Source organism: Piliocolobus tephrosceles, chromosome 5 (genome assembly GCF_002776525.5).
Source record: "Piliocolobus tephrosceles isolate RC106 chromosome 5, ASM277652v3, whole genome shotgun sequence".
Lineage (NCBI taxonomy): Eukaryota > Metazoa > Chordata > Mammalia > Primates > Cercopithecidae > Piliocolobus > Piliocolobus tephrosceles.
In genome coordinates, this window is record NC_045438.1 from 82,722,567 (window position 1) to 82,736,558 (window position 13,992).

The 13,992-nt window shown below is 46.7% G+C and overlaps 2 protein-coding genes across 13 annotated transcripts in view; one reads left to right on the forward strand and one right to left on the reverse strand.

Annotated features, from left to right (window-relative positions):
• LYRM2 (LYR motif containing 2) overlaps nucleotides 1–13,992 on the forward strand; it is a 38,698-nt gene that overhangs the window by 22,374 nt on the left and 2,332 nt on the right. The gene's annotated exons all lie outside the window — the stretch shown is intronic.
• ANKRD6 (ankyrin repeat domain 6) overlaps nucleotides 1–13,992 on the reverse strand; it is a 205,554-nt gene that overhangs the window by 15,793 nt on the left and 175,769 nt on the right. For 9 of the 12 annotated variants that reach the window (XM_023205286.3, XM_023205295.2, XM_023205294.3 and 6 more), the window contains 4 exons: nucleotides 11,869–11,967; nucleotides 5,558–5,656; nucleotides 4,042–4,140; nucleotides 1,245–1,343 (listed from right to left, as the gene is read on the reverse strand). In XM_023205286.3, coding sequence (XP_023061054.1) covers nucleotides 1,245–1,343; nucleotides 4,042–4,140; nucleotides 5,558–5,656; nucleotides 11,869–11,967 — 396 coding nt within the window. The remainder of the gene's footprint in view (nucleotides 1–1,244; nucleotides 1,344–4,041; nucleotides 4,141–5,557; nucleotides 5,657–11,868; nucleotides 11,968–13,992) is intronic. The other 3 variants (XM_023205293.2, XM_023205292.2, XM_023205296.3) reach the window with 3 other exon arrangements.

The window sequence follows — 13,992 nt, forward strand, 5'->3', positions numbered from 1 at the left end:
GCAGGTACACATTGCCCAGCTGGCACACCTCTGGCCAGGAGCAGGCAGTTCCATTCCCAGTCACACCCAGCACCTACGTGGCAAAACATGGCCACCTATGTGATGTGGCCTTGGTCACCAGCCTCAGACCCTCCAGTGAGGGAGGTGGGTCACACGGGAGGACACACTAAGTAAAATATATGACACCAGAGGGCAAGGGAAGACCGAGGGGGCAAGAAGTGCTTTAGGAGGCCAAGGCCTGGGCACCACCCACCAAGGAGTGCTTCGCCGAAAAGAGGGGAGGGAAGGCAGCACTCGGAGCATCCAGGGGGAACGTTTCTGTTGGGGAAACACCACAGAGGATCCGAGGCCCGGCCCAGTGATGAATCTCCGCTGGAAAACAGTGGGAAGATACCGGAGGGGCAGATCAGGGCTGGCCAGAGAGATTCAGGAAGTGGAATATGAAAAGCAGTTACGAGTTATGGCCATCATGTAGGTTCTCAGGAGATGAAGCCAAAACCCAGGAGTTGATAGCAAAAGGAAGATATTCAAGGCGTCATGGAAGAGGTAACTGTGCCCCCAGTACTGGTTGTAGAGCTATGAGAAGGCAGGAGGAGGAAGACGGGAGCTAGATACAGGAGCCAAGGAAGCTGAAGAGCCTTGTGCCAGCTTCAGCAGTCCCAGACCACACCCCTCAAAAAAACCTCCACACAGCAGCTGTTGCACCCTCCAGGCCCTGCTGAACCATTCAGAAGGACAGAGACCGCAGGGCAGCCTCGAAGAAGAAAGCACACCTGAGCTGGTGCCTGCTCTAGGATCTACAGGACACAACAGTGAGAGGGCGAGGGGGAAAGGGAAACAGTGAGGTCAGGCGAAGTGGAAGAGAAAGGAGTTGCTTTAGAATTTTGAAGCTGATTAACCTGAGGGCCATGTGGCCATTTTTCTGAGCACCACATGCATTTACAGCCTGGAACTCACTTTGTAACATCCACTTGTCAGTTTACCTGAACATCCCTGAGTTCTTTTTCATGCCAGGTGGTGCTCACTGCAGTTAGGCAGCTAAAAGCAGGCCCCAAGGCTTGTCAATTCCTGGGACTGCTCAGAGCCCGGGTTCCCTTCAAGTCCACCCAGGGGCTGTGGTTCCAGGAGAGATCCCCCCTCTTCCAGAGTGTGCTGGGCCCGGGGGTCTGCAGGGGTTTAGTACACATCCCAATCTGGAAAGGGGTGGGAACCACTTTAGAAAGCAGTGTTGCAACTCAACTCACATTGTTAATAATGGTCGTATCTGCTCCGGCTTCCAGTAAGATTTTGGCCACCTTCTTGTGATTTAGGGCAGCAGCAACGTGAAGTGCTGTGTCTCCAGCCTGGAATTGATTAGAAGGCCTGCTAAACTTCATCTGCTCATGGCCTACAGCCCCCAGCTTTTCATTACCTGGCCTAGGTGTGGCTCTTCAAAGTCAAACTGAGATTTGCCTGAGACTGAAATGGGGCCCTTTGTTAAAGCGTTATGAGGCTCTACTCAAAGAGATCTTGGAACTAAGTGACCTCGGCACCAATATCACCTTTATTTCTGAGTGGGGACACCTGAAATCACACAGCAGGATTAAACGCAGGGGCAAAGGAATGCTGGCCTGGGGTTGTTGAGAATGATGGGACCCGAAGCCTCACAAAGACAGGAGGACAGGCCTGGGGCAGGCAGGCTAGTCATTCCACTTTTGACCCTGTTCCTTTACCCAGGGAGGTCAGAGGTCAGAAAACTGCTTGGTGTCCGAGCGCCGGATCAAGCAGGAGAAGCTGTGAAGACAGCAACTTCTGCAAGCACTGGAGAGGTGACAGGCTGGCCTGCAGCTACAGCGGAAGATCTGAAGGGGTCACTGGGACTCAATCCATCTGCAGCTCAGGATATAGCTTTGTGCGGGTGGAAACACCAAGAACCAGTGTTCACTCAAGACCAACTGTTTTCTTCATCTTACAGATAGCCTATAAATAAACGTTCACTTTATCTTTATACAAGAAATATGCTTTCACAAATATGATTTCACAAAATCAATTATGAAAGGAGGATAAAGACAACTGTAGCTTAGTGGGCCAATTCCAAATGCAAATGCTGTCATTTCCAAACACAATGATATAAATAAACCAGACAAACATAGGAGAAGTGAAACAATTCATTCTTTCTCCTGTCAGGTGATCAGGCAAAGCGCCTGATACTTTTTTCCTGGGTAGCATGAAAATTCAGCCATCTTTGTGAGGGGTGGGAAATATTTTATTTCGTTTCTGAGTCACTTAGCTGTGCGTATTGAAGGGAAGCTCTGCACAGTGCTTCTCCCTTGGCTGAATATTGGAATAAGCTTCAGAGTGTTAAAACATGCTGATGTCTGGGTCCCACTCCCAGATATTCTGAATTCATTGGTCTGCCATGTGGGCTGGGCAGGGGGACTTTTTAAAGCTCTCAGGTGCCGCGACATGCTGCCAAGGTTGAAAGGCACTGGTTGGTTGGGGCTATGCGGGGTCATCTGATGACCTAGCACCCCACTGGGGAGGCTGTGGAGTGACAGACTTAGCTACTTGGTTAGGTCAGTGGTTCTCAATCCTGGCTGTACACTGAGACAGAGAGCTTTTTAAAAATACCATTGCCTGGACCTCATTCCCAAAGGTTCTGGCTCTTTCAAATGGGGTGGGATCCAGGAACAGTATTTTTAATTCCCCTGTTGAGTCTCATATGCAGCCAGGGTCAGAAACCACTGTCACATGGTACGTTTAATCTATACCACAATCTAATTTTTTTTTTAGTTCAGATTTATGGACTCCAACAAAGAAAAGCCAAACAATGTACCCACAGGTATCAACAAATACCAAGACAATCTATTTTTCAAATCCAATGACTGCTGGAAATTGTGCACATTTCCAAGGAAGACAACAATATTCATAGCTTTATTTCAAAACATGGCACTCTCTACAGATTATGTGCCCAATTTTATGGAAATGAAAGACTATCAGCTCAAGTGTAAGTAAGTGGCAGTGCAAGGAACAGAACTCAGGGAGTCCTAAGACTTCTAATTCCTATGCTTGCTTGGTGGTGTTTTTTTTTTTTTTTTTTTTTTTTCCCCTTTAAAGAGATGGGGTCTTTCTGTTGCCCAGACTGGTGGGCAACAGAAGTGGCAAGATCATGGCTCACCACAGCTTCAAACTCCTGGGCTCAAACAATCCTCCCGCCTCAGCCTCCTGAGTAGCTGGGACTACAGGCACATGCCACTCTACCTAATTTTTATTTTTTAAATTAATTAACTTATTATTTATTTGTTTTGAGACAGAGTCTTGCTCTGTTGCCCAGGCTGTAGTACAATGGCATGATCTTGGCTCACTGCAACCTCTGCTTCCTGGGTTCAGGTAATTCTCCTGCCTCAGTTTCCTGAGTAGCTGGGATTACAGGTGCACACCACCACGCCCGGCTAATTTTTGTATTTTTGGTAGAGACAGGGTTTCACCATGTTGGCCAGGCCAGTCTTAAACTCCTGAGCTCGAAGTGATCTGCCCACCTTGGCCTCCCAAAGTGCTGGGATTACAGGCATGAGCTACCATGGCTGGACAAATTTTTTAAAATTTTTTTGTAGAGACAGGGTCTTGCTATGTTGCCCAGGCTGGTCTTGAACTCCTAGCCTCAAGTGATCCCTCTGCCTCGGCTTCCCAAAGTACTGGGATGTGAGCCACTGCACCCGGCCTCCCTTGCTTCTTTACTAAATCACATTCTTCCTTGTGAGTTTTCTTTTTAAAATTATATTATAAAACAAAGCCTGCCCCAGGGTCTCCAGAAAATGTTCAATATGCAAATGTGGTGATATGCACAGGAATTATAAGGGCACACTTTCTCTAGGAGGCCAGATAAGCCAGGGCCACTAGAACTCAGTGGGACATCCATGCAAAGCCCATTGCTGCCTGAGTCCCAGACAGGTGACATGGCAGCACTTCCCAGCAGCCTCTGCTCCCATTTGCACTAACACACCTGTCCGGTAGCCTTGTGGGAAGGGTGCTGGCAGCCATGAAGAGGATACATGCACTGACCTGGTTCTTTTCATGGACAGAACAGAAAGCACTGAGGAGGAGCCTAATGATGGACAAGTGATTATAGCGCGCAGCAACGTGCAAACAGGTGTCTCCTGCCTGCGGACAAAAATCAAACTCTAAGCACAATCTGAGCAGTTACAAAACAAAATAGAGACAAGTAGAAAGAAAATGCTATTTAAAAGCTGGCAGACTATCATATGCTCTTTAGGGGATCATAAGCAGCTCTTTTAACAGACACTCCATCCCAAGGCTTGCCGTCCTTTGCTGCTACGGGCAGCCCTGCCCCCGTTCTGCCTGTGCAGAACAACCACGTGGTCACAGAATCACTGCTTTCATGTTATGAAACTAGACATCTGCTCCCCATGAGACCTTCACAAGAGCTAAGGGAGGCTTTGCTTACCCAGCGCTTGAGGAGGATCCAGGGACCCTACTCCCTACAACCCAAAAGGTCGGTAGCACACTGACTTAAGACCAACAGCCCCTCCCAGCACAGATCCCTCACGGATGAAAGGACAGGGCAGCAGGGGGGTTGTCAAATCTTAAGATCACATGTGCCCCCTGAAGTTCAAGGAGTATCCCACTTCAGTTGGACCCCAATATCCTATATGGAGCTATGTAGTGGGGGAGCTGATAAGGAAGCAATCGCTGGGAGCAAAAAAAGGGTATGAAGAAAAACTCAGGGGCAGGATGCTCACTAAGCACAACAGGCAGAACCCTGTTTCCAGAAAGACAATAAAGAACTGGAGACAAAAAGCTGCCTGCAGTGTTCTCTTGCCGTTTCCATTCTAGCTCTGCCTGGAGAACGCTGGCCACTCGGCATACTTTTCTCCCCTGCATTAAGACGGAACCAAGCTCAAAGCTGAGGTTCAGAGCATTAGATGAGTCTATCCCAAACAGGGAGACCCTCAGCTGAGGACACTTTAGAAAGGAGCCTCAGATTGATTGATTGATTGATTGATTTACTTATTTATTTATTTAGCCAACGTGGCTAAGGCAGGGGATTTATAAAGGAAATACAGTTTCTTTGTGAAGAAGCGATACCCATGTGACCCTTCCAGTCAGCTCATCCCAAGGATGCCTCGGTAATCAATAGGACCTGCTCACTGTAGATGCTGGGCATGGGGCATCAGGGGACCTCCCCTGTAAATGGCACCAGCTCATCTTTGCTAATAATAGTACAACACTCTATGTGGGTAGAGACGTTCTTAAAACATTAACTGGTTTCCTAGTCTGTAATTGGCCAGACACGTGCTGTAAGAAATGATAAACCAAAGATGAGGCATGAAGGGAAAAGGACGGGAGAAAAGCAGTATTTCCAAGTCTTTTGATTCCTCCTCTCATGTGCCTGAATGACCCCTTAGAAAACTGCCAAAAAAAGAACACTTTAGAGATAGTCCCCAAATACTTTTTACATTTTAATTTCTAGATGTTAAGGTTCAAGTATGCTCATGAAGTTATTTGCTGAAGTGACACAAGAAAGAAAGAGCGTGAGAATCTGGTTTTGTTCACCCACATTATTTTTGAGGTCAGCGCGGGACCCGGCCAGCAGGAGGACGCGCGTGCTCTGGGAGTGGCTGTTCTGGCAGGCCAGGTGCAGAGCCGTGTTCCCCGCCTTGGAGAGAGGCAGAGAGAGGGAGGACATATTAGCAACACGCTTCCGCACAGACCTGCATGCTTTGCAGAGGGCAGTACTTATTTGGGGGAAAAGGCAACACTCACATTCTCTGCCTCCTGCCCGATGGTTTCGGTGGGGATGCTTCAGAGGTAAGAACATTTAATTTGGAGTCCAAATGGGCAGAAGAGTCCTATTTGTCATAAAACCTTGGTTCCAAGTCCTGGCTCTGCCACTTACTAGTTAAAAGACGGTCTCTTCAAATGCTCAAATCCCTTACCTGGGAAATGGAGCATGACCCACATCCTAAAACTATGGGGATTGACTCAGAATGTCTAGGAAGGCGTTTTCTTAACATGCAATGCTGGAAACATGCACAGCACTCAATTCCTGTCAGACGACTTACTGCCCTACACGAGAGATAGCTGTGGTTACAATCCCTGCCAATGGTGGGCTAAGAAAGGTAAAACTAGCCACTTCCTGGAAGGGCAGGCTAATGCAACTGAGATTTAACTTGTAAGCCTTTCTCAAGTCACCCATTCTTGTATTTTTCTTGAAACATCAAAATTTTAACTATGGACAGCAGGCCCCGCCTTTCAGGCAGTACAGTTGCATCTATCACTTAGGACACAGATTGAGACCCTCTTGCTTTCTGGGTCCCTCTTGTTTTTGAGAGCCTCAACACACCACATCACAATGACAACCAAGGGTCAGAATAAGGTCCATAGCAATACTGCAGGAAAAAATTGTAGGACATGAACAGAACTTTTGAGCCCATGGGAGTAAGGCACCTGAGGCTGCTGATAACCCCTAGAAAAGTAACAAGAAAACAAGGCTGTGTGACAGGTGACATTGTGTCATCCAAGAGCTTGCAAGCACTCAGGAGGTTAAACACAGAAGCTCTGCATTGGTTCTGCTGAGCTTAAGGGCTGGGTCAGGCTTGCAGGCACGTGGGCTCAGAGCATTACATTGCCTGCTCATTGCTTCTCCCTCACCTAGTTCACTCCCCTCTGCATCTCACAGTACTGGCTGCCGATACTCCAGGATATTAGATTCCCGATCTTTTAAAAAGAGAAATGAGTTAAAAAAAAAAAAAAAAAAAAAAAAACAGAGGAATACTGGATGAGGCCAGTTTACTTATCCCCCTTCTCTTTACCTTAGCTCCAACCAGCCTGGGTGGACCTTTTGTCTCACTTTTACCTCCAGGCACAGGGAGGATTACAGGCCTGAGGTTCTAGCAGGCTCGCTGGTTCTCAACCTTGACTGCACAATAGAATCACCTGGGGAAGCTTTCAAACCAGCCCTGTGCACAGCCACAACCATTCTAGAGGCTCTGATATAAGTGGCCTTGGGGGTGGGTGTCCAGCATCCCCATTTTAGTACTGAAAGTCCCACTTTCTGGGAAACCCCTTAGCCCAGGGCAAACTGGGACAGTCTGTCACCCCAGGACTGGTCTTCAGGGTTTTGAGTTTTTTTTCTTTTTTGTTTGTTTAAAGTTCCCCAGGAGGGTCTAACATGCAGCCAGGTGGAGAACCACTGCTAGCTTAGTTCTCAGCAACAAGGGGTCTGCCCAGGTTTTAAAAACCCTACTCTCAAGTTGTCTGCAAGTTATGGGCTTCATGGCAACCATTAAATACGTGCTGAATAAATGAGTGAAATGAAAGAAATCTGAGGCCTCTAGAAATAGATCATACCAAAGCTGACATTGCCAATAAGGAAATATCAATGATGTGGAAAAATATTTGCATCAAGAAAATTAAAAACCATAGTTTTGGATAAACAAATTGCGGTAGATCCACACAATGGAATACTCCTCAGCAATAAAGAGGCGTGAATCATTCCTCCATGTAATGACAGGGAGGAATCTCAAAAATATTACGCTGAGTTTAAGAAGCCAAACACAGAAGGCCGCATACTGTATGATTCCATTTATATGACCTTTGTGAAAAACCAAAACAGATCTGTGGTTGTCCGGGGCTGGGAGAGGGTGACTGGGGGCCTGCCACCAGAGGGCGCAAAGGAACTTTCTGGGGCAATGGAAGCATTCTATATGTTATGGTGATAGTGATACAACTGTGTATATGTGTCAAAACTCATAGAACAGCATGACTTCATACCTATATGTCAAAACCTGACATTAGAAAATTTGACCTAGGGTAGATACCTATGTAGTAAGTGTTTTTCCCCACCCTGAGTAGTGGGTACTGATTTCCCAGACAGGAGTTGCTGTATTTGCTGAATAAGAAGGATCTTTCTACAAGCTACAGCTGGTACAAAATGTCCCTCCTTCTGGGACACATGAGTTTCCTGACCTGTCCTTCTGAAGCCATTTTATCTACACAGAAAGAATTTGTGGGTCAGGTGCAGTGGTTCACGCCTGTAATCCATCACCTTGGAAGGCCGAGGTGTGTGGATCATGAGTTCAAGAGATCAAGACCATCCTGGCCAAGATGGTGAAACCTCGTTTTTATCAAAAATACAAAAATTAGCTGGGCATGGTGGTGCGTGCCTGCAGTCTCAGCTACTTGGGAGGCTGAGGCAGGGGAATAGCTTGAACCCGGGAGGCAGAGGCTGCAGTGAGCTGAGATCACACTCCAGCCTGGCAACAGAGCGAGACTGTCTCAAAAAAAAAAAAAAACAAAAACAAAACAAAAACAAAACAAAACAAAAAAAACAAAAAACATGATTACAGGCTGGGATCGGTGGCTCACTCCTGTAATCCTAGCACTTTGGGAGGCCGAGGTGAGTGGATCACCTGAGGTCAGGATTTCAAAACCAGTCTGGCCAACATGGTGAAAACCTGTCTCTAATAAAAATACAAAAATTAGTTGAGCATGACGGCAGGTGCCTGTAATCCCAGCTACTCGGGAGGTTGAGGCAGGAGAATCGCTTGAACCCAGGAAGCAGAGGTTGCAGTGAGCCGAGATCGAGCCATTGCACTCCAGCCTCCAGCCTGGGTGACAAAAGTGAAACTCGTCTCAAAAAAAAAAAAAAGAAAAAAGTGATTACACACTATCAGCTCCTGTTCCAAACCATGTGCATTTTGAAGAAATGGGCAGCCACCCGCCTCCCGAGCAGTGAGCGAGGCACTACCGGCGATATTACTGTACGTAGCTTGCTGCTCTCCCTCAAGCTCTCGATCCATGAAGGAACCATGAAAAACATGAACCAGGAAACAACAGCACAAAGCTGCATGCGGTGCCAAGGGAGAGCTGCAGAAGCAGCCCGGCGGGTCTTCGGGGAGGGAGGGGGCCTGGGGCCAGGCTGGAGGTCTACAGGCAGGAATGAGAAGCAGGCCAATGAGTCCCACTCTGAGGGCACGGGAGGCGCTCTAGGTGAGAGGAGCCTGGAGGAGCTCCAGAGGTGGGTTGGGAGAGGCTTATAGACAGTTTCGGGCAGGAGCTTTATGGGAAGGTCGCTGAGCAGAGGAAGAGCAGGATGAAAGGAGGGACTAGACTTGAACCTGCCAATCTGCTTGAGGCTTCTGAAATAAGCCAGGGAATGCTTAAGAACGAGCATGGAAAGAGGAACAGGCGTGAGACTTGAAGATGTCCTAAGATGTGATGAGGGACTGGAGAGGGGAGACGGATGAAAATGAGGAAGGCATGGCTTGCTTAACTATGCTCTCTAATAAACCAATGGAAAGGTAGTGAGAGCCAGGAGATTTCACCGGAGGGCAAAGCCACTGAGGTGGGTTCTCTTGCTCCCACAGAGATTATATGCACAAAGGAGTTTCAGGCTATCATTTCTATTTCCTGCAGCATGCAAGGTCTGGAGAAGTCACTTCATTGACGGGGTATATTTCTATAGGTTGATTTGCCTGGCATTGCTGTTGAAGATCTTGTATGTAGATGTGTGTATGTCATAAGCTAGAGATACTATAGTTTCAGATTTGACTTGACCATGAAATTGTGTGTGTGTGTGTGTGTATAATGTGTGTACGTGTATATATATACATACACACACACACACACATATATAGTGTGTATGTGTGTGTATTAGGGAGGGTACTTACTGCTGCCCATGGTCCCCAGGCTACTGCCACCCAGAACCCCATCCTAGCTCACCTGATTCATTATCCCACCACTATTAGCTGAAGGGGCCACGCTGTGATGTGGCAGTGTATTCTGGGAAATTCTCAGGCCCCTTTAAACCCCTGCTACAGACCCAACCTGGCCATCCAGAGCTCTTCCTCTGCTCAGCGACCTTCTCATAAAGCTCCTGCCCGAAACTGTCTATAAGCCTCTCCCAGGCCACCTCTGGAGCCCCTCCTGGCTCCTTTTCCCTAGAGCGCCTTTTATGACCCATCTTACCTCAACTGCAAATATCTCCAGAGTACTGACAATGCTTATTTTTGAAATAAAATATATCTCTTGGCATGGGCGCGGTGGCTCATGCCTGTAATCCCAGCACTTTGGGAGGCTGAGGCAAGCTGATCACGGGGTCAGGAGTTCGAGACCAGCCTGGCCAACGTGGTGAAACCCTGTCTCTACTAAAAATACAAAAATTATCTGGGTGTGGTGACACATGCCTGTAATCCCAGCTACTCAAGAGGCTGAGGCAGGAGAATCGCTTGAACTCAGGAAGCGGAGGTTGCAATAAGCCGAGACTGCGCCATTGCACTCCAGCCTGGGTGACAGAGTGAGATTTTGCCTCAAAAAAAAAAGAAAAAGAAAAAGTCTCTTCACCCAATTATAAAAGAAATATTAGGTTCATTTTGGAAAATTTGGGAAAGGTACAAAAACAAAAATCAATCTTAGCCTCAATTCCCAGAGACAACCCCTGTTAATATTCTGATGATATCCTTCTGTGCTTAAATTTTTAAATACACAAATTTATACTAAGCACTGGGACATGTACTATATATGATCTTATATCTCTTTGTCATGTTCTTTAACAATGGAAAGCATTATCTTCAAAATTATGATTTTAATATCAATTATATTCCACTGTATGAATGAACCATAATTCTAAGTCTCCCTCCCCATATTTAAAAAATATAACTACTGCTATCATGAACATCTTTGTTGGTAAAATTTTACTGGTTTTATTGCTTTTTCTTTTCCATATTTCATTTCAATAGCAGGTTTTATTACCTTTTCAGGATGGAGTCCAAAAGAAGGGTAGGTATCAAGTAAAAAGGACCTTTTTTTTTTTTTTTTTTGAGACAGAGTCTGTCACCCAAACTGGAGTACAGTGACACGATCTCAGCTCACTGCAACCTCCACCTACCGGATTCAAGTGATTCTTGTGTCTCAGCCTCCCGAGTAGCTGGGATGACAGGCGTGCACCACCACACCCAGCTAATTTTTTGTATTTTTAATAGAAACGGGGTTTTACCACGTTGGCCAGGCTGGTCTTGAATGCCTGATTGCAAGTGATCCGCCTGCCTCAGCCTCCTAAAGGTTTGGGATTACAGGTATAAGCCACTGCACCTGGCCAATAAAGGACCTTCCCCCCACCCCCACCCTCCCTGCGACAGTCTCTCACTCTGTGCCCAGGCTGCAGTGCAGTGGTGCAATCTCGGCTCACTGTAACCTCCACCTCCTGGGTTCAAGCGATTCTCCTGCCTCAGCCTCCCAAGTGGCTGGGACTACAGGCATGAGCCACCATTCCCGGATAAGTGTTGTATTTTTATTAGAGATGGGGTTTCACCATGTTGGCCAGGCTGGTCTCAAACTCTGGATCTCAGGTGATCCACCCAAAGTGCTGTGATTATAGGCATGAACCACCATGCTCGGCCAAAAAAGGACCATTTTTAAGGCTCCTGATTTGCTTTGGCAAATTGTCTCCCAAAGATGGCTGCTCATATCACACTTTCCAAGCAGCATCTGGGGAGCCCACTTTACTAATTTTGAGTATTAGCATTTTAAAGTTCTTTTGCTGGTATTTTTTAATGTCAACTCCATTGCTGTATTTTTTGAATACAAAAAAAATATGGGACAGTAATCGCATGTAGATTCCCAGCAGCCGTCAGGGCACTCTCACATGAGCAGGGTTTTGGCGCTGTTGGTGGGCTTGCTCCTGACCTGGAATATCAATCAGCTTCTAGCCTTTTCTGCAAATGAAACTTCTGGGTCGAATGGACCTTCAGGTTCCTCGTGCCCCTTTGGGCTCTCACTCTTCTCACTGGAAGAAGGCTCTCACAGGGGGAGAAACCCACAGCTATCCTCACCTGTGAATGAGGCATTCTAGCACCTGCCAGGCCTCACCTTGTTCTTGGCAAGCACGTTGGCTCCTGCTTTAACGAGCAGCTTGGCTGACTGGCTGAAACCATGCCAGGATGCTTCATGCAAGGCTGTATTCCCATCCTAAGAAAGACACACAGGTGGGAAAGGCCCATTACCCAAGATCTAATTCTTCTCATTATGATCAATACATCACAGTGGATTTTTACGGAACACCAGAGGGCCTTTCTCAATTGGACTTTTTCATCTGAGCCACAGACTACAGAAGATGATTTGAATGGTCAGTTTCTCCATTATCCCAGAAATGATACATAATAAGAACCATTCTAGATGCACAGAAATGAATCCATGACAAACCATGGATGATTGTTCATAAAGCATTAGGGGTTAAGTCTCTCTAGTAATCCCAGTTGAGAAAGGCTCCAGGCCCCATCCATAGCTCTCATTTAACAGAAAGCATCATCGGGCTGGCATGCCATCTATTTCTTCCCACCTCTACCACCCTTAGAGTCTGCTCTGCTCCTGGCATCAGAGAGAACCCTGCAAAGCTCAGCTTCGTAAGATGCAGGGGCCTGATAGATTGCCCAACCTTTTTTCACTGAAACTTAATCTCACCCACCTTAATTCAAAAGCCTCAGGGCCCCAAACAAATAATGCACAGGGACTGAGGAAACAGTGATTTGGAAATAAACCAATATCCTCAATGTGTGGCTTTTATTTTTTGAGACAGTCTCGTTCTGTCACCTAGAGTGGAGTGCAGTGGTTTGATCTCGGCTCACTGCCACCTCTGCCTCTGGAGTTCAAGCCATTCTCCTGCCTTAGCCTCCCAAGTAGCTGGAATTACAGGCATGCACCACTAAGCCTTGCTAATTTTTATATTTTTTAGTAGAGACAGGGTTTTACCATGTTGGCTAGGCTGGTCTTGAACTCCTGACCTCAAGTGATCCACTTGGTTTCCCACAGTGCTGGGATTACAGGCATGAGCCACCGCACCTGGCCTAATGTGTGCCTTTTACATAAAAATCATTTAATGGACATAGCTCATATTTGCTTAGCTTACTATTTTACACAAGTATCATTAAGTGCAATGAATTGAGTGGGGTGGGGGCGGGAAGGCAGGAGTTCCAGGGAGGGAGGAGCCTGGAGAGGGAAAGGTGCAGGGCAATCAGCAGGGGTCAGCGCAGGTGCATTCTCCAATTACATCCAGGCTCTGGCTTCAGCTTTAACTCAACCACATCCATGCCCCTGGAAACAGCTAAAAATAAAGGCCTAACACAGGTGACATCCACAAGGGAAAGTCTAGGGTCTCAAAGGCCAGGGGATGGGGTGGTTGCTGGGAACTGTATTGGCGATGTGTGGATTGACTGGATTGGCAGTGGGACTGACTGTAGAAGGAGGAAGCCAAAGGAAAGGGGGGACGCAGGGGAAAGGGGGTATGCAGGGGGCAGGGGGCACAGGGTATGGGGCTTCTGGGTGCTGGCAATGAGTTGCTTCTTGAGCTGGGTGCTCACACAGGTGTGTTCTGCTAGTGAAATTCAACAAGCTGCACACTTATCTGTCCACTTTTCTGTATGTATATTATACTTTAATGAAAAGTTATTTTTAAAAAGTAAAGCAGAGTTCTTCCCAGCATGGCCTCTTATGGCCTCTTAAAAAAAATAGAGTAAGCAGAGGCTGAATTGTACTTAATTGTGAAGTTTTGTGTTTTAAGATTGTTTGAAAATTTAAAAACATTAGGTTAGTATGTAAGAAGTCATTAGGATGCCTTAAAGAATCAATTTTGCTTTTTTTTTTTTTTTTTTTTTTGAGATGAAGTTTCCCTCTTGTTGCCCAAGCTGGAGTGCAATGGCGCGATCTTGGCTCACTGCAACCTCCGCCTCCTGGATTCAAGTGGTTCTCCTGCCTCAGCCTCCCAATTAGCTGGGTTTACAGGTGTGTGCCACCACGCCTGGCTAATTTTTTGTATTTTTAGTAGAAACGGGGTTTTACCATGTTAGCCAGGCTGTTCTCGAACTCCTGACCTCAGGTGATCTGCCTGCCTTGGCCTCCCAAAGTGCTGGGATTACAGGCGTGAGTCACTGCGCCTGGCCAATTTTGCTATCTATCTTATTTATTTATTTATTTATTTATTATTTATTTAGAGACAAG